General features: G+C 43.1%; 1 protein-coding gene across 1 annotated transcript in view; it reads right to left on the reverse strand.

The window, feature by feature from the left end:
* LOC126484220 (ras GTPase-activating-like protein IQGAP1) overlaps nt 1-19,578 on the reverse strand; it is a 350,623-nt gene that overhangs the window by 285,958 nt on the left and 45,087 nt on the right. The window contains exons 3-4 of the mRNA XM_050107637.1: nt 19,225-19,459; nt 6,129-6,273 (exon numbers count right to left, since the gene is read on the reverse strand). Coding sequence (XP_049963594.1) covers nt 6,129-6,273; nt 19,225-19,459 — 380 coding nt within the window. The remainder of the gene's footprint in view (nt 1-6,128; nt 6,274-19,224; nt 19,460-19,578) is intronic.

A 19,578-nucleotide genomic window follows, 5' to 3' on the forward strand; every position in this document is an offset into this window, starting at 1 on the left:
TCAACCAAACAGCCCTCGTCAAAGATTTACTGTCCTACACTCGTACTCTCTGCTGGAAGTATCACTTTGCCACGAAGAAAAATGATCCTAATCCTACCCCTAATGATCCAACTCCCCAAGACACTATCCAAATTGAACCCTGCCTGGAACAGTTCCGTCCTCCGTCACAGCGGGACCCACCTCCTCTTCCTCAAAATCACCCTCTCCAAACCTTCCAGGAATTTCTGACTTCCAGCCTTGCCTCTCAATCCTTCTTAAAAAACCTTAATCCTACTCCCAACATCACCACTGCTGAAGCCCAGGCTATCTGTGATCTGAAGGCTGACCGGTCCATCATCATTCTTCCGGCGGACAAGGGTTCCACGACCGTGGTACTTGATCGTCGGGAGTATGTGGCTGAGGGACTGCGTCAGCTTTCAGACAACACCACATACAAAGTTTGCCAAGGTAATCCCATTCCTGATGTCCAGGCGGAGCTTCACGGAATCCTCAGAACCTTAGGCCCCCTACAAAACCTTTCACCTCACTCCATCAACCTCCTGACCCCACCGACACCCCGCACCCCTACCTTCTACCTTCTTCCTAAAATTCACAAACCCAATCATCCTGGCCGTCCCATTGTAGCTGGTTACCAAGCCCCCACAGAACGTATCTCTGCCTACGTAGATCAACATCTTCAACCCATTACGTGCAGTCTCCCATCCTTCATCAAAGACACCAACCACTTTCTCGAACGCCTGGAATCCTTACCCAATCCGTTACCCCCAGAAACCATCCTTGTAACCATTGATGCCACTTCCTTATACACAAATATCCCGCACGTCCAGGGCCTCGCTGCGATGGAGCACTTCCTTTCACGCCGATCACCTGCCACCCTACCTAAAACCTCTTTCCTCATTACCTTAGCCAGCTTCATCCTGACCCACAACTTCTTCACTTTTGAAGGCCAGACATACCAGCAATTAAAGGGAACAGCCATGGGTACCAGGATGGCCCCTTCGTACGCCAACCTATTCATGGGTCGCTTAGAGGAAGCCTTCTTGGTTACCCAGGCCTGCCAACCCAAAGTTTGGTACAGATTTATTGATGACATCTTCATGATCTGGACTCACAGTGAAGAAGAACTCCAGAATTTCCTCTCCAACCTCAACTCCTTTGGTTCCATCAGATTCACCTGGTCCTACTCCAAATCCCATGCCACTTTCCTTGATGTTGACCTCCACCTGTCCAATGGCCAACTTCACACGTCCGTCCACATCAAACCCACCAACAAGCAACAGTACCTCCATTACGACAGCTGCCACCCATTCCACATCAAACGGTCCCTTCCCTACAGCCTAGGTCTTCGTGGCAAACGAATCTGCTCCAGTCCGGAATCCCTGAAGCATTACACCAACAACCTGACAACAGCTTTCGCATCCCGCAACTACCCTCCCGACCTGGTACAGAAGCAAATAACCAGAGCAACTTCCTCATCCTCTCAAACCCAGAACCTCCCACAGAAGAACCACAAAAGTGCCCCACTTGTGACAGGATACTTTCCGGGACTGGATCAGATTCTGAATGTGGCTCTCCAGCAGGGATACGACTTCCTAAAATCCTGCCCAGAAATGAGATCCATCCTTCATGAAATCCTCCCCACTCCACCAAGAGTGTCTTTCCGCCGTCCACCTAACCTTCGTAACCTCTTAGTTCATCCCTATGAAATCCCCAAACCACCTTCCCTACCCTCTGGCTCCTACCCTTGTAACCGCCCCCGGTGTAAAACCTGTCCCATGCACCCTCCCACCACCACCTACTCCAGTCCTGTAACCCGGAAGGTGTACACGATCAAAGGCAGAGCCACGTGTGAAAGCACCCACGTGATCTACCAACTGACCTGCCTACACTGTGACGCATTCTATGTGGCAATGACCAGCAACAAACTGTCCATTCGCATGAATGGACACAGGCAGACAGTGTTTGTTGGTAATGAGGATCACCCTGTGGCTAAACATGCCTTGGTGCACGGCCAGCACATCTTGGCACAGTGTTACACCGTCCGGGTTATCTGGATACTTCCCACTAACACCAACCTATCCGAACTCCGGAGATGGGAACTTGCTCTTCAATATATCCTCTCTTCCCGTTATCCACCAGGCCTCAATCTCCGCTAATTTCAAGTTGCCGCCACTCATACCTCACCTGTCATTCAACAACATCTTTGCCTCTGCACTTCTGCCTCGACTGACATCTCTGTCCAAACTCTTTGTCTTTAAATATGTCTGCTTGTGTCTGTATATGTGTGGATGGATATGTGTGTGTGTGCGAGTGTATACCCGTCCTTTTTTCCCCCTAAGGTAAGTCTTTCCGCTCCCGGGATTGGAATGACTCCTTACCCTCTCCCTTAAAACCCACATCCTTTCGTCTTTCCCTCTCCTTCCCTCTTTCCTGATGAGGCAACAGTTTGTTGCGAAAGCTTGAATTTTGTGTGTATGTTTGTGTGTCTGTCGACCTGCCAGCACTTTCATTTGGTAAGTCACATCATCTTTGTTTTTTTTATATATATATATATATATATTAGAGGTATATATATATTAGAGGGAAACATTCCATGCGGGAAAAATATATTTAATATGGAATGTAGTTGAATTAAGTCAGGTGATGCTAAGGGAATTAGATTAGGAAATGGGGCACTTAAAGTAGCATACAAGTTTTGCTACTTGGGGAGCAAAATAACTGATGATGGTCAAAGTAGAGAGGATATAAAGTGTAGACTGGGTATGGTAAGGAAAGCGTTTCTGAAGAAGAGAAATTTTTTAACATCATGTATAGATTTAAGTGTCAGGAAGTCTTTACTGAAAGTATTTGTTTGGAGTATAGCCATGTACAGAAGTGGAACATGGACGATAAATGGTTAACACAAGATGAGAATAGAAGCTTTCGAAATTTAGTGCTACAGAAGAATGCTGAAGATTAGATGGGTAGCAACACATGAGCAGGTACTGAATAGAATTGGGGAGAAGAGGAATTTGTGGCACAACCTGACTAAAACAAGGGATTGGTTGGTAGGACCCATTCTGAGGCATCAAGTACTAGAGGGAAGTGTGGAGGGTAAAAATCATAGAGGCAGACCAAGAGATGAATACACTAAGCAGATCTAGAAGGATGTAGGTTGCAGTAGTTACTCGGAGATGAAGAAGCTTGCACAGGATAGAGTAGCATGGAGAGCTGCATTAAACCTGTGTCTGGACTGAAGAAGAGGAAGAGGAAGAAGAAGAAGAAGAAAACGACAACAACAACAACATAACAGGAAATGACCTGATCGTAAGTTTCAGCACTAAAAAAGAACAGTCACTGAAAAAATACATCATGCATTATTTCACATCAGCTCTAAAAAGGAAACAGTGTAGAGAAGAGAGATAGTAGTGGAATTACCAGGATATGTGCATCACATGACACAGCTTTGTGACAATAACAAGCACACACGTTGATTAAATGCTGAGTTCAGAGAGAAAAGTTGTTACACAACTGCAGACCACATCAGCAGACACCCCCTCCCACCCCCCCTCCCTCCCACTACTACCAGCGCGGAAATGGACAACAATCGAATACGAAAGCAAAGGAGACCTCACACATCACACGTTCCCGTGGGTTAAGTGGCATGTCAACAGAAAATGATTTCATTTCATAAAATTTAAATTAGATGGACACCAATGTATATAACTATAGATAAACAACAGACTGCCATTATGAACAACGTAGGATATACCCTGAGGCGATAGAAGTCATGAGATACCTCCTAACATCACGTCAGACCTCCTTTCACTATGGTTGCAAATGGGGTTAGTGCAGTAACTTGATGTGGCTTGGACTCAAAAAGTTGCTGGACATCCTATCAAGGAATATTGAGTGATGCTGCCTCAATAGCCATCCATAATTGTGAAAGTGTTGCCAGTGCAGGATATTGTTCACGAACTGATCTTTCAATTGTGTCCCAAAAATGTACAATGTGTGGTGACCTGGGTGGCTGAATCGTTAGCTGGAGCTGTCCGGAATGTTCTTCAAACCAGTCGTAAACAAATGGGACCCAGTGACATGGCACATTGTCATCTATGAAAATTTCATTGTTGTTTTGGAACATTAAGTCCATGGATGGTTATAACAGGTCTCCAAGTATCCAAACAACCATTTCCAATTGATGATCAATTCAGTTGGACCAGGTTCGATCAGAGGAAGCAGTCCAATCTCTCTCAACACAGCCCACACCATTATCAAGCCACTACCAGCTTGCACAGTGCCTTTGTTGACAAACTGGGTCTGTGGCTTAAGCGGGTCTGCACCACTATTGAACCCCACCATCAGTTCTTACCAAATGAAATCAGGACTCATCTGACCATGCCAAAGTAATTTATTGCAACTTGATTGCTCTATGAGAATTTTTTTTAAAAAAAGTCTGTACCAGCAACATATTCACTTCAATTAAACCAACATTCTAAAGTGAAAATAATTCTCATATAATGCTGACAGTCCTCTTGCAGCAATTCTTACAAATGGTTCTACCAGTGATAGATGATCACTGGAAGACTCATACTTTGATTAGGGCAAATATTAATAACAGGAATCAATGGATGTATTTATTTATGCACTAACTTTGTGAGATTCAATTGTATTCATTCATGTTTTGAATGGTTTGTTTCAAGTAAAAACATTGGGCACAATGATGGGACATCTGCAAAAAGTGGAGGCCTTACATACTGGGCACCAAGTCACCTGTACAGCATATTTACGCCCATGCAGAGAGTGCCCTAGGGGTACCATTCATCAATAGTTTCAAGGCCTCCACAAACTTTGTATTAGTCAATGTTAAACATCAGAATTACATCATAATGAATTAACAATTTCTGAAAGATTTTGTATGAATCTTAGTTAGCTTAGCTGTTCACAGACCTTCAAAAAGTTAGAAACTTGCATGAGAAATACAAAATCTTTATGTGGTTAATGTAAGGAGACTAATGAATACTATTTGAGCAAATACACCTGAGAATTTTACTTAATGCACAACTTAGTGTTTCAAAGTTATTTTGGAAACTACGAGGGTGGTTTGATAAGGCTAATAAATCTCCATGAACAAATGGAACATTTTTGTTGCACCTTCATGATTAGTAAGCTTGATTATTACAAGGATTATATAAAGAATTTCAACAATGTACAGCATGTAGTTCATTGTTGACAGCCATCTGAATTGGTCAGGGTGTAAACTGTGATTGAAAACAGGGAAAACTGAGTTTCTTGCTATTACTAAATATTTTCATTTACAGGGTTGGACCGCCACACAAATCAAAACAGAACTGGATTACTTTTACGCAGGCTCTGCACCATCATTGAAGGCCATTTACTTTTGGATTAATGAATTTAAACCTAATCAGACAAGCACTGAAGATGAAGTGCGCTCCAGGCATCCAATTGAGGTCACCACAAAGGAAACCACTGACGAAATTTATGATACAGTAATGCAAGACCATTGAACAAAAATTGTGTAATTGCTGGTACTGTAGGCACCTCAACTGAGTGAATGCATAATATGTTACCCAGAGATTTGGCTCTGCTGTGTGCAAGGTAGGTGCCGCAATTGCTCACAGACTACCAAAAGCACACCCAGTACAACATTTCAACATAATGTGTGGTCAATTAATTGCACCCCGTAAGACTTTTTGCACTGATCTGTGACTGTTGATGAAACCTGGACACATCATTACACACAAGAATCAAAATAGCAGTCAAAAGAATAGACAAAGACTGGTGAAAGAGTATCCATAGAAAAATCTACAAATAATATTACAGGCCATAAATGGTTGGGCGCATTTAACAATGGACTGAAACTTTTGTAAGAGGGACAAATATATGAACAAAAAAATTTAGAACTAATCGTAACAGAACACCACACAAACTGATATAATTGAAAAAACAAAGAGAACACTACTTTAGTTGTAACAAAAGAAAATGCTCCAATATGTTTTCTGAGTTACTAAGAAAACAATGGAGCAGGAGAAAATAGCTATGTTTAACAATCAGCAAAATGTGACACCTGTAACATAAAATAAAGTGTGTTTGGTTTCATTGGTATTCGGACTGAACACAGCACACACCTGTGAATTCTGCTTTCCCATACAGATCTTGCACAAGAGGTGCTTTCCCTGATTTAAAAAGATGGGTACTGAGAGCATGCACACAGTAGATCACTCTTGGCATGTTCTTCTTATCATATATATCTGTAGTTTCAGGATGGAATGTCTGCAAAAATACAATGGATTAATGTAGAAGGTAAGCTATAATGTAAAATTAAGATATAATGTAAAATACACGATATTTCAAAAGAAAACACACAAAATACACAACTAAAAAAAAGTAATGAAAATGTCTGGCTTAAACAATGAAAAGAACAACAGTCATAATGACTATAAGCTTATAACGTTCTTTAGGTGGAGTAACAAAGTTCATAAATACATCACTGAAATATTTTACTCACCTTCAGCAATTGTAGTTGTATAAATCGAAATAATCGGCAACCAGTTGCATAAAAGAAATTTAATTTATTAACTGGTTTCGGGCACTTGTGCCCTTCTTCAGAAGGTTATAGGTATAACATTATTTGTGTATGTCAACAATAAGACACATACAGCAAAATGCCGTGGTCACGTGGTTCATAGTGCCTGTATACACCATTTTTGTGCAGGCCTATGAACCACATGACCATTGCATTTTGCTGTATGCATCTTCTTGCTAACACTCACAAATAATGCAATAGGTATAACCTTCTAAATAAGGGCGCCAAGTGCCTGAAACCTGTTCTTTTATGCAACTGGTTGCTGTTTATTTCAGTTTATGTAACTGAAGTAGTTAATTTTATGCTCATAGAGGAAAAAAATTATTCATCAAGTTAGAAACATCTTTGTCTTTAAAAATGCTATGCACACCAATAAGTACATTGAAATAAGTGGAAACCAATCAAGTTTCCATTTGACGGAAAGATCATATTGTACTAGTCTAAGAAAGTTTTGTTTGCAGTAGTCTTTGAGTTGTTTATCTATTAATGCAATGCAAAATGTGTTCAGAAGAGAGTACTCAACAGCAACACACACTATACAGATATTGTATTTCAAACACACTAGTTATTATGCATAGAAAGAAGCAAAAGGTGGCAAGTATGCCTAATGAGCGAGTGAACTTTACAAGACTGTGTTCTGTAGTACACAATGAAATATCCTTTTCAGGATGTGGGGTGCAGAGGACAGATAGATTGACTGACTGATGGAGAAAGAAAGAGAAAAAGAGAGAGAGAGAGATAGGGCAGAAAATATTTAGAGGGCTTTGAGATGTAATGCTTTGAAGGGACAGGAAATAAAATGGACCAATTAAATAATAAACCAAGAATGTTGAAAGAAGCTTATGAGAGAAAATCTATTTACATCAATATCCTCCACAAAAGCAGCAATTTGGCAGGGGGGGGGGGGGGATGCATATTTTGAGATGTGTCTTTTGCATAATGCTATGTGAATGGAAGACTGAAGAAAAATATGGAACGGGAAGAAGAGCATAACTGGTATTACTTGGCAAAACCAAACTGGTAACCAGGCCCTGGTGGCAGCATTGTCATGTTTACAACCGAATGCAGAGAGAGGTGGTACAAATTGCATACACTCTGGTCCTCTTGTAAGTGATGCACTGTGACATGCTACAAGTCTCTAAGTGCCACTGAGTAAAGTGTACATTTAGAACAAGAACAGAAACACAACATACAATATTTCTCACATTAGTCGTTCATGAATCTTTGCTAGCAGTATCCACAGAACAACCTTATTTTCAACAGCAGTGACTGTTGATTCATCATCTGCTATTTCAGTCAGGGATTATAACGTCTCCTTTTTGTTCAAACCTTTGTTCACCGATTTTATTTTATTTTCAGTTCTGTTCTTCATTACAGTATGTCTCCTCTAGTAGCCATTCATTACATACCAAGGGCATTTCAAGTGTTCTGGTGTCACAAAGGCAAGTTGGTAGAGGAGAACAAAAGATACAGAAGTTGACTGCTTAGCCTATTGATTAGCAGATCTAATAATGCTGATTTCCTGGGTTCGATTCCCAGCATTAACTTCAATTATTATTGTTTTTTTTTTTTTTTTTTTTTTTTTCTCTCTTGGAGAGGTCTGAAAGGAAGTTACTCAACCTTGTAAGGCTAACCGATATACTGCTTGAATACATAAGCAGCAAAACTGGTTTTCTAGTCACTGCACTAGAATTACTTCAAAACGGTTGCACCACGCAAGGTCAAACACAATGTTTGTTTATTAGCAGTAAAAGTGTCAGCCATGATTTTTTCAGGTTACAGAGTGAGATGGTTGATGAATTACATTACAAATCTTATTCTTTCAACAAAAATAATCAATTTTTGAAAATATATATTGTAATTGGATAGATATTAAATCCACTCACCAAGTGGAATTAAAAAACTTTTGGAGCCAATGGTTCCTTCTTCTGGCAGAAGGGTTGAAGGGGAAGGAAGAAGGATGTATGAAAAGGACTGTTGAGGTTTAGGACATGTGGAGTGTTTGGAAAAGTCATCCAGGACAGTTATGTCCCCGCTGACCAGGAATACTGGGCGATTGTTCTGAACTCACCTAAACCGCCTTAGTCATTTTCCTACATCCCTCTTCCTTCCCCTTCAATCCTTCGCCAGAACAAGGAGCCATTTGCTCTCAAAGTTTCTCAATACCTTTTTATACATATGTTTTCCTATCGCTGCATGGCAATTAAATTTATCCATCCAATTACATTACATATTTTCAAAAATTGATTACTTTATTTGATATATTAGCCCATGTGGTCATCATTCTTTCTTATGTAAACCCCTTATGAGTCTTAGTTGTCATCTACCTTGTTCAAATTGTCATGTTTTCAACCTTATATGGTAGTTCGCCTGTTTATGTCTGTACTGCCTATATTAACCAACAAATTTCCCATAGATCTTTTCTAATATTGATTTCAATGCATTTAGATGTGCCTATAGTTATTTATGAATTCACTTATAACACTTTGTTTACAGTTCATTACATTGCAGAGCCTTCTCCCAAATGTCTTTTGCCAACTTATTTGTAAATTTGGCAGCAATTTTCATTCCCATCCTCCACTTATCTTGTGTCTATGCAATTCTTTCACGTTTTTGTGTGTTTGTCTTTTTCCAAACTGCACTGACTGACTTTTACTGCATCTCCTACATTCTTTATGTGCTGAACACAGTGGAGTAAGTTTTCTCTGATGACTTCCTCTTTCTGTTTGCCTTGTTTCTAAAATTTTGTCTTTTTCATTACTTGCAATTTTTTTGTTTCACACAGTCCATTTTTCTGGTGGGAAATTCTCCCCCACTCATTACCTCTTGTTAACGAATGTATGTTCTCATGATTTTTCACACAAATTTTTCCGCTGTTTTCCTTGCTTTTTTCCCCTTTCTTCTCTCCCCCACCCTGCTTCTCAGCTTCATTTGCCACTCACTCCATCTCTAACACTCCAGACCCTCCTCTCTTGCCAGGATGGATCCCATCACATATTACATTCGGTCCTTTCAGAAACATGCTTTTGGATGATCAAAACTAAGAGCCCACATTCTGTTTCTTGAAAGTTGCTTGTCCTTGGATGTTACCCCCAAAGGCTTAACACTGAAATCCCTTTCTCTGGCTGTACTCCAACTCTACAGTCCATTTTCCAGTTTTAAATACAGCAATCTATTGCACTTACATGGCTAATCTGTGACCTATATGCCATATCTGCCAATTTCCGCTCAACAAGACTTCTCTCCTATAAAATACTGCAGTATTATCTGCCCCTCATCTTTCCATGGATGCTATCGTCCACCAAGAAAACTTCAAACTGGAACAACAGGTCACACTTCACTTCAAAAAGCTATAACTACTGTAGCATTTCCCTTTCTGTTCTCATCCAGCTCTCAAAACAATCACACCATTCCCCTCCAACAAATCAAGCTTGGCCAACCTTCTTAACATCCCGCAGTCTTCATCCTTGCTTCCCAAAGTAATGATAACTGATGATCATACAAACCAGTCAGAACAGCATAGTGTTCTCAACCTCTCATCAAACCCTCTCACCCTTCCTGAATTATCTGTATTATGCAAGGCTCTCACTTTCAGCCCTAAATCTGCACTTAATCATGCTGCTTTGGTGAAGGATCTACTTTCCTTCACACTAATGTTAACTGGAAGTACCAATTTGCAACATAATCCCAAAACTTGCCAACAGCAAACCTGACATTGAACCTTCCCTTGAACAGTTCAGACCACGAAACCAAATTGATCCACCATCACTACTTTAAAATCATCCCTTACAAGTCCTCCAAGAATTTCTAACATCCAACATTATTTGACAGCCCTTCCTCAGGTCCCTACAACCTGTCCTCTGCAGGAACTCCAATCTCTTTATTCCCTAAAACCTGATAACTCCATCATTATCCTCGCTGCAGGCATGGAATCTACCACTGTGTTACTTGACTGACAGAAGTATATAAATGAGGGTCTACACCAGCTGTATGACACATCAACATACAGCATCTGCCATCAAGAGAAAATCCCTGTAATACAAACTGATGTACAATCCATCCTGAGGCTAGTTGCCTGAGACTGCAGTCGTGTGTGTGTGTGTGTGTGTGTGTGTGTGTGTGTGAGAGAGAGAGAGAGAGAGAGAGAGAGAGAGAGAGAGAGAGAGAGAGAGAGAGAGAGAGAGTCGCACGTGTGTCACAAAGGTCTTACTGGCCAAAAGCTTTATTTGTGACAGTCTTTTTGTTGCGCCTATCTGCGACTCAGCACCTTCGCTATATGGTGAGCAGCAGTTTTCCTTTTCATAATATTGTTACATACCATCCTGGATTTTTCATTGTTTGATTTGGATACTGTTTTATTAACCTTTCCTTCAATGACTGTACAATCTATGTGAGTAACTCTGCCACTGCACTCTTGGTTATTTGCACTGATCCTACTAATGCATAAACAACACAAAGCTCAACAATTGGTCATCCCAACAACAGGAACATTGGGGCAAATAAAAGTGTGACAAAATGCAACATAAATTGGGGTGTTGTGTACATTTCTTGAGCATTTATCACCAAATACTCAATAAGATTTTCAGCAATGGGACATTAGGCTGACACACTACAGAGGAAGAGATTGAGACAATAAAAGTTCATGTTAGTGACCTTACAGTTTGGTCCCCCAGCTGAGGAGTTGTCCCACTCTAGCACAATGAAAAAGAACTGTCCCACTTCAATTCAGTCATAGCAAACTTAGGCCACATCCTTTGAGCTAACTGTGGACCTCAGAGTGTAATCAGTCTGCCCATCGACACACTAGCAAAACATCTGCCAGCATTATTGGCATCCAATCTCTGTGGTGGTACATGTTGCTATTCAAGGTAGCAACATTCCCCATTTCCTTTCTACTGTGCCGATGGAAGATGGTCAAGTAGAAACCTTAATTTATGGAGACAGTGACAGAGGAAAGACTGTATACTGTACATGCATTTTTTATTTATGTGCAGATACAAAGCGCAAATGTAAGCACAGTACAGCCACAAGACACGAAAGAGGGCGAGTGTTTTACTGGTGAGGAAGGAGCCATTTGCACTATAACGTCACGACTTGGGGTGCCATGGACACTGAAGAAGGAGAAGTCAGGATGACAATGGCTGTTGTTCTGAAAAGAAAAACAAAAAAAAAAAAAAAATGTATGGAATTAATTAATTAATTCTTGACTTTGGGATATTAACAATCTGTCTGTTGATGATTTTCTTTATTAAGAGCTTAGATGTCAATGTTTAATAGATATGTTGAAAATGTTATGAGGACTGTTAAACAAAAAAAGATTTTGAAAATAAATGGTTGCATCATTTTGTAGCTAGTGGGTAGCAAATGTAACCTTCCATTATCATAACGCTTTCCTGCAGATGGTGGCACTCCATACCACAACCACAACATCAAGGAATAAAATGAGTGCAGAAAGAGAAAATTTACATGTAAATATAGTTACTAACATATGACTAAGATCACATTCATTGATCTCAGCCTCAAGCCTCAGTAGGGTGTTTACATTTCGAGCCATGTGGCTGCAGCTGTAGCGGTTATAAAGCTCAGTACTGCCAAAGTTATTTGCGCACTGTTATACAGTTATTAAATTTAACAGTTTTCAACGGTGCTTGGTACTCTTTGTGGCAAAATAAAGATTTAATAAACCTTTGGAAAAATTCACTCGCTGTGTTGTTTTAGTTTTCTGTGCGTTGAAGTGGTTTAGTAAATTTCGTGCTTTAGTTTTCAGCTGATGTTTCTCATTGTTTCTAGTGAAATATTTCAGTAAAATTTTCATTCACTGTTTTAACTTTGTTGAGGGTTCCATTGGCCACTTGACTTTTTGGTTTTAGCTAAAAATTTTGTGATTTTTCTTGGTATTGGTATTAGTTATAGTTTAGTAGTATTAAGAAAAGTAGTTGCTATCTTAGTACAGAGAAAATTTCGAGACCACTATTGTTAGTTCTATAAAGACTTCTACCAGTGTAACTGAACTTGGGCAATGCAGACATTTAGTCTTTTTTCAGTAACTGTAAAATTTTACCATGAATAAGAAGTGTGGGCTCTGTTGTATGTTTGTGAGTAGTGGGTTACGGTGTGGGATTTGTTCAAAGTATTTTCATTGGGGGGAATGATGTGGAGAAGCAAGTGGGCATTCTAACGAGATCCTCTCCTGGGAATGCAGAATCTATAGTAGAAATGAGTTGACAGAAGAGCAGGAGCGTAAGACCTGTGCCCTTCAGGGGCAGTTACAATATTCAAAGGAGAAACTAGATAGGCTGAGGAGGGTAAAGGGTGCTGAGGAATGTGAACTGGCAAGTGGCAGGAAGACAGCTAGGAGGAGGACACAGTTGTACTTTGCGTATATGCAGTAGATTTGACCAACTGTCAGAGTTGAGTGGAGAGGAGCCTCTTGTAGTTGTTGGTGTAGGAAACATGCAGCAGTCCTCAACAGTTAGGAGGCCTAGGTAAGTTGGAATGTCTAACGGAAAGAAGAAGGCTCTGTTGCTAGGTAGTTCACACAGTAGAGCTGTGGGCCAGCAGTTGCAGGAAGTGTTGGGGAGTGAGTCTCACGTCACCACCATTGTGAAGCCTAGTGCAGGGTTGGCTCATCATAGGGGAGTTATGTAGGAATTTTACATAGGAAGATAAGGAAGTAATAGTGGGTGGAGCAGGGAAAAGTCTTGATATGGACGGAGAATATGATGTAGGTGGTGGCCTGGTAAAGATAGCTGGTTGGTTGGTTAGTTGCTTTGTGGGGGTTGAAGGGACCAGACTACAAGGGCCATCAGTCCCTTTTTCCAAAACCAAACACACCTACACAGAAGAAAATACAAGCAACGCAGATGACAAGGGACGACACAGAACAAGAAAGATACAGACAAAGATCACAAAGGAGGAATTAAAAAACACACAGTGGTTGGCCAACCATGGTAACAAAAAAAGGAAAAGCCAACCACTAAGAGAGACACTAAAATCCCCAAGCTAAAACCGAAGGCCAAAGGCCAGACTCAACACAAAAAAGACACAAACCCTCAGATCAAGTGATAAAAGCCCCTTGTGTGAATAAAACTCAAAACTAAGCCTGCCATTGCAGCGTCATCTGTTAAAAGTGCAGGGAGCATACCAGGCAGTGCAAATGTCTGACTGAGCACAGTTAAAAGCGGACAGTCCAACAAAATGTGGACCACTGTCAACGCAGAACCACAGCGACAGAGAGGTGGGTCCTCGCAGCGCAATAGATAACTGTGTGTCAGCCAGGGTGGCCAATGTGTAGCCAGCAGAGTGCAATGGAGTCCTTGCAAGAGGCCCACAAGAGGAGTGCCACACACCGGTAGTCTCCTTGATGACCCGAAGTTTGTTGGGTGAAGGCTGGGTGCGCCATTCATCACTCCAGGTACGAAGGACCTTCTACCGCAAAACTGACTGGAGATCACACTCCAAAAGGCCAATCTCCAGGGCTGATACATTGACAGCCTGTTTGACCAGCCCATCAACCCGTTCATTACCTGGGATGCCGACATGACCCAGGGTCCACACAAAGACCATGGAACGGCCGCAACGGGCAAGAGTATCGTGGGACTCCTAGATAGTCATCATCAGATGAGAGCGAGGAAAACACTGGTCGATAGCTCGTAAACCGCTCAGGGAGTCACTACAGATGATGAAGGACTCACCTGAGTAGGAGCGGATATACTCTAGGGCGCGAGAGATGGCGACCAGCTCTGCAGTGAAAACACTGCAGCCAGCCGGCAATGAGCATTGTTCAGAATGATCCACAAGAGTAATAGCATAACCAACTCGACCAGCAACCATCAAACTATCAGTATAGACTACGTCAGAGCCATGAAACATGGCAAGGATGGAAAGAAAGCGGCAACAGAGGGCCTCAAGAAGGACTGAGTCCTTCTGGCCTTGTGCCAAACCCAGCCGAAGGCATGGGTGGGGCACACACCACAGGGGTATACATATATGGGCCTGGAAAAGAGGTGGGGGGATGGAAAAACTCAAGCCCAGAGAGAAGAGCCCGGACGCGAACCACGATCGTACACCCTGACTGGGGCCGCCATTCTGGAAGATGGACGACCGAGTTGGGGAACAGGAGACTGTAATTTGGATACCCGAGTAAGCTACAAACATGTGCAGCATAAGTGGCCAGTAGTCGAGATCCGCAATGGACAGACACCAGCCTCCACAAGTATGCTATTTACAGGGCTTGTGCGGAAAGCTCCAGTTACGAGTTGGATCCCGCATTGAAGTATGGGGGTCAAGCAACCACAATGCAGAAGGCAATGCCAAACCTTAAGCCAGGCTCCCATAATCGATATGGGACTGAATCAACGCCTGATACAGTCATAAATGGGTAGACTGTTCAGCGCCCCAGCTGGTGTGACAAGCAACGAAGAGTGTTCAGATGGCACCAGCACATTTGTTTAAGCTGCCGAATATGAGGGAGCTAACTCAACCGGGCATCAAAAAGCAAGCCCAAAAACTGATGCATCTCCACCACGGCAAGAGGTTCACCGTCAAGGTAAAGCTGTGGCTCAGGTTGAACAGTGCAACACTGGCAGAAATGCATGACACAGGTCTTGGTGGCCGAGAACTGGAAGCTATGTATGACGGCCCAAGACTGCGCCCTGCCGATAGCGCCCTGTAGCTGCCGTTCAGCAACTGCAATGCCAGTGGAGCTATAGTACAGGCAAAAGTCATCAGCATACAAAGAAACCAATATGGACGTTCCCACAGCTGCAGCTAGCCCATTGACAGCAACTAAAAAGAGGCAGACACTCAAGACAGAGCCTTGCGGGACCCCATTCTCCTGGACTCGGGAGGAACTATGGGAGGGACCAACTTGCATGCGGAAGGAACAAAGCAACAGAAAATGTTGAATAAAAATTGGGAGCAGGCCCCGAAGACCCCACCCATGAAGTGTAGTGAGGATGTGATGTCGCTATGTTGGATCGTATGCCTTCCGCATGTCAAAAAAGACAGCAACCAGATGCTGATGGCGGGAAAATGCCGTACGGATGGTAGACTCTAGGCAGACCAGACTATCAGTGGCAGAGCGGCCCTTACGGAACCTACCCTGAGACAGATCCAGAAGACCCCGAGACTCAAGTAGCCAACTCAACCTCCGGCTCAACATGCATTCAAGCAACTTGTACAGAACATTGATGATGCTAATGCGGTGGTAGCTGTCCACCTCCAGTGGGTTCTTGCCAGGCTTCAACATTGGGATGATAATGCTTTCCCGCCATTGAGACAGGAACTCACCCTCAACCCAGATATGGTTGAAAAGGTCGAGGTGGTGTTGCTGGCAGTTCACCGAGAGATGTTTGAGCATCTGATAGTGGATGCGATCCGGCCTGGGAGCCGTATCAGGGCAAGCGGCTAGGGTATTTTGGAATTCCCACTCACTGAATGGAGCATTATATGATTTGGGATGGCACATATGGAATGAAAGGCTCTGAAGTTCCAACCGCTCTTTCAGGGAGCAGAAGGCCAGAGGGTAATTCGTACAAGCGGAACTCTGAGCATAATGCTCTGCTAAGAGTTCTGCAATCGTTTCGAAGTCAGTACACACTGCTCCATTCAGGGAAAGTGCAGGTAGGCCGATGGGGGTCCAATGGCCATAGAGTCACCTAATCTTGGCCCAAACCTGCGATGGAGAGGTACGGGTGCCAATGGTGGAGGCTCAATAGTGACAATAGAGGCGAACGAGTCCTAGTCAGCCTTATTCAAAGCCCATCTGGGGGGGCACCCAGGTGAGTGATGCTGGGGCAGTGACAGAAAGATCGGAAAATGGTCACTACTGCACAAGTCATCATGTACACTCCATTGGACAAACATTAGAAGGCCAGGGCTGCAGACCGAAAGGTCGATGGCTGAGTACATGCAATGCGCCATACTGAAATGTGTGGAGGCGCCATCATTTAAAAGAGAAAGGTCGAGCTGTGCCAACACTTGCTCAATGACAGTACCGCGGCCTGTTGCCACCAATCCACCCCACAAAGGGTTATGGGCTATAAGTCACTCAGTAACAGAAAACATAGTAGCAGTTGGGCTATCAGCACAGCCAATATATGATGTTGGACACCAACATCCGGTGGAAGATAGATACTGCAGACGGTAGCAGCCTGTGGTGTCCACAACCTAACAGTGACCCCAATAGCCACTGAGGGCAGGGATTAGCAACACCGGAAACCAAGTTTCCTGGAGAGCAATGCAAAAGAAAGGGTGAAGGCTGAGAAGTTGATGGAGCTCAGCAAGGTAATGGAAAAAACTGCTGGAACTCCACTGGAGTGACATTTTCCACGGCCGAAATAGGCGTGAAGGTACCGAGGAGGCAGATTACGCTGCTGGGTCATCTACTACCACCGAAGGAGAGCCTGAATCGAGGACCTTTTCGTCTGAAGAGGAGACAAGATTGAGGTCATCGGAGGACGCCAAAATCTGCAAATCATTCTCAGGTGCAGAGCTGGTAGTAGCAGGTGGCACAGAGGCGACCTGAACCTCTGCTTTCGTAGCCAGCTTCTTCTTCTTCTTCTTTTTCTTCTTCTTCTTCCTCCTCTCCTCCTCCCACTGCTACTTAGGAGCAACCTGGGAGGGAGTCTCAGAAAGGGGGCCAGGGACGGACAAAGAGCGGGAAGCTCTGCGATCTGCTGCTCCCAGAACCTTGAGCCACTGACTGATGTCAGCTGTCGCGCTGGAGGATGCCTTAGAAGGTTGACTTCCAAGGGATCCTTTCAGTGTGCGAGAAGCCGGAGGAGACTGGTATATCTCCGACGGAGGCGGGGAGGGGGGGGGGGAAGGGGTGGTCCCCAATATTCCCGTCAATTTGGGGAGTTGGTCTCCCAAAGGAAGTACCTTGGGAGCACCAGAAGAAGCAGTGTCCCCCATCACAGACACAGGAGAAGAGCCAGGGTGGTCCTGAGGGCCCACTGGAGGGACAGGCATCGCCACCATGGGCAATGAAGCCGCAGTCGTTGCATATGAGGTAGTCATCTGCACATGATGAAGCCGTTCATATCTCCTCTTCGCATTCTGATAGGTGAGCCTGTCCAGGGTTTTTATTTCCATGATTTGTCGCTTATTATGGAGAACAAGGCACTCAGGTGAGCAGGGGGAGTGGTGCTTCCCACAGTTGACACAAGTGGGAGGAGGCACACATAGGTCACCCGGGTGCAGAGGAGGACTGCAATCCCTGCATGAGGTGCTGGAGGTACAGCGAGATGGCATGTGGCCAAAGCTCCAGCACTTGAAGCACCGCATAGGTTGAGGGACGTATGGTTTCATGTCACAACGATAAACCATCATCTCGATCTTTTCACGCAACGAGTCACACTCAAAAGCCAAGATGAAAGCACTCGTAGCAACCCTGTTTTCTTTGGGTTCCCTATGCACGTGCCGGACGAAGTGGACACCCCGTCGCTCTAATTTGGCGCTTAGCTCCTTATCCGACTGCAATATACACACACTGATTGGTACTTGAAGAGCAATAACTTTCATCAAACAAGAGACCTGCCTGAACACATTAGTAAACAGGGAAAATAATATTTTCAATGATGACCATCTACAGTCTGAATTTCAGCATTTGAGAAGTGTGTTCAAGAAAAATGGTTACAGGACAGAAGAGACTGCAAAAGTTTTCACGTGCCACTGATGAAAGGTATCTCTTGAATTGGTGGAAGAGGCCAAGATGGGTGCAATTCTTCCATGCTGTGGAGCAACAATAAGATAGGAGTGTGTTGCATAGACATGGACTGAGACCAGTCTCCCCTGTAACTGCAGTAACATTTATATAGGACAAACTATTCACAGTGTTGCTGAACTTCGTGCAGAGCATTCACAACACATTAAACAAAGGGAACTGGAAAAGTCAGCTACGGCTGTATTTTGTCTAGAAAATGGTCGTAAGACAAGAATCTTCGCTCATGCTCCACCATACTGGAATTTTGTTATGAAGGAGACAGACAAAATTAAACAGCAACAACTTTAACAGAGAGCAGAGGCACATGCTTGGAATGGCACTGGAGCGGGCTTTTGATATTAAGTGAGAGCAAAGACAGATTACAGACACTCGTGGGGAGGCAAGAGGGCAGTTTCAAATGTGTTACCACCACCTTGCACCACCTGATGTCACTCAGTCCAGGGCCGGGACGGTGTTGCTGCGAGCAGCTCAACTTGCCTTTTACATGTGCATTACTTCTGCCCTTTCTGGAAGCTTCCATATGCTGTGTCACACCTATATATGTGGAACACTGGACCAGCTTCAGCAGTCAGTGATTTTAACTCCTGATGATGATGGTGGAGACAGCTATCAAAAGCTCTAGTGTCCTATTCGAAGGGACACAGTTTGTAAACCAAGAGTATTTTATTGTAGAACCTGACTAATTAGATATGTGTGATAATGAGTTATCAAGAAAGCAATGCACTAAAAATTTATCGAGACTTTAACATAGAATTCCAACAGTGTCCCCATAGTGAGCGCAAGACATTTCATACCAAACCATATTTTGCACATCTGATTGTATGCACAACATATCAGTTTCTCACCACAGTTACAGTGTAAAACTGGAACAATAAATTATTTTACATACATATATATCACAGATACTGACCTTTGGTAGTTCCAAAAATTCAAGGGATTTGAGCCAATAGTTAATATTGTCAGTATGGCGAAACTGCAATCCAGCTAATTTGTAACGCCTTTGCTCTGCATCATATATTTTGTTCTTGGGGACTACCTTTGGTGCTAAAACATTACCCAACTTAGCTAAGTAAACTCCATTCCGTAAACCCTCCTCTAGCAATGTAGGTGATGGTAATGGCTCCTGCAACATAGCTTCCAGCCACCTAAAAAAAAAAGCAATAATGAAATCAAAATAATATTTTGTACTCTCTACATAAATAGTAACCATTTTTCATATATAAAATACTAGTTGGTTGGTTAACCTTTTTTGGGAGGCGGCGGG

This window comes from Schistocerca serialis, chromosome 1, assembly GCF_023864345.2.
Source record: "Schistocerca serialis cubense isolate TAMUIC-IGC-003099 chromosome 1, iqSchSeri2.2, whole genome shotgun sequence".
NCBI lineage: Eukaryota > Metazoa > Arthropoda > Insecta > Orthoptera > Acrididae > Schistocerca > Schistocerca serialis.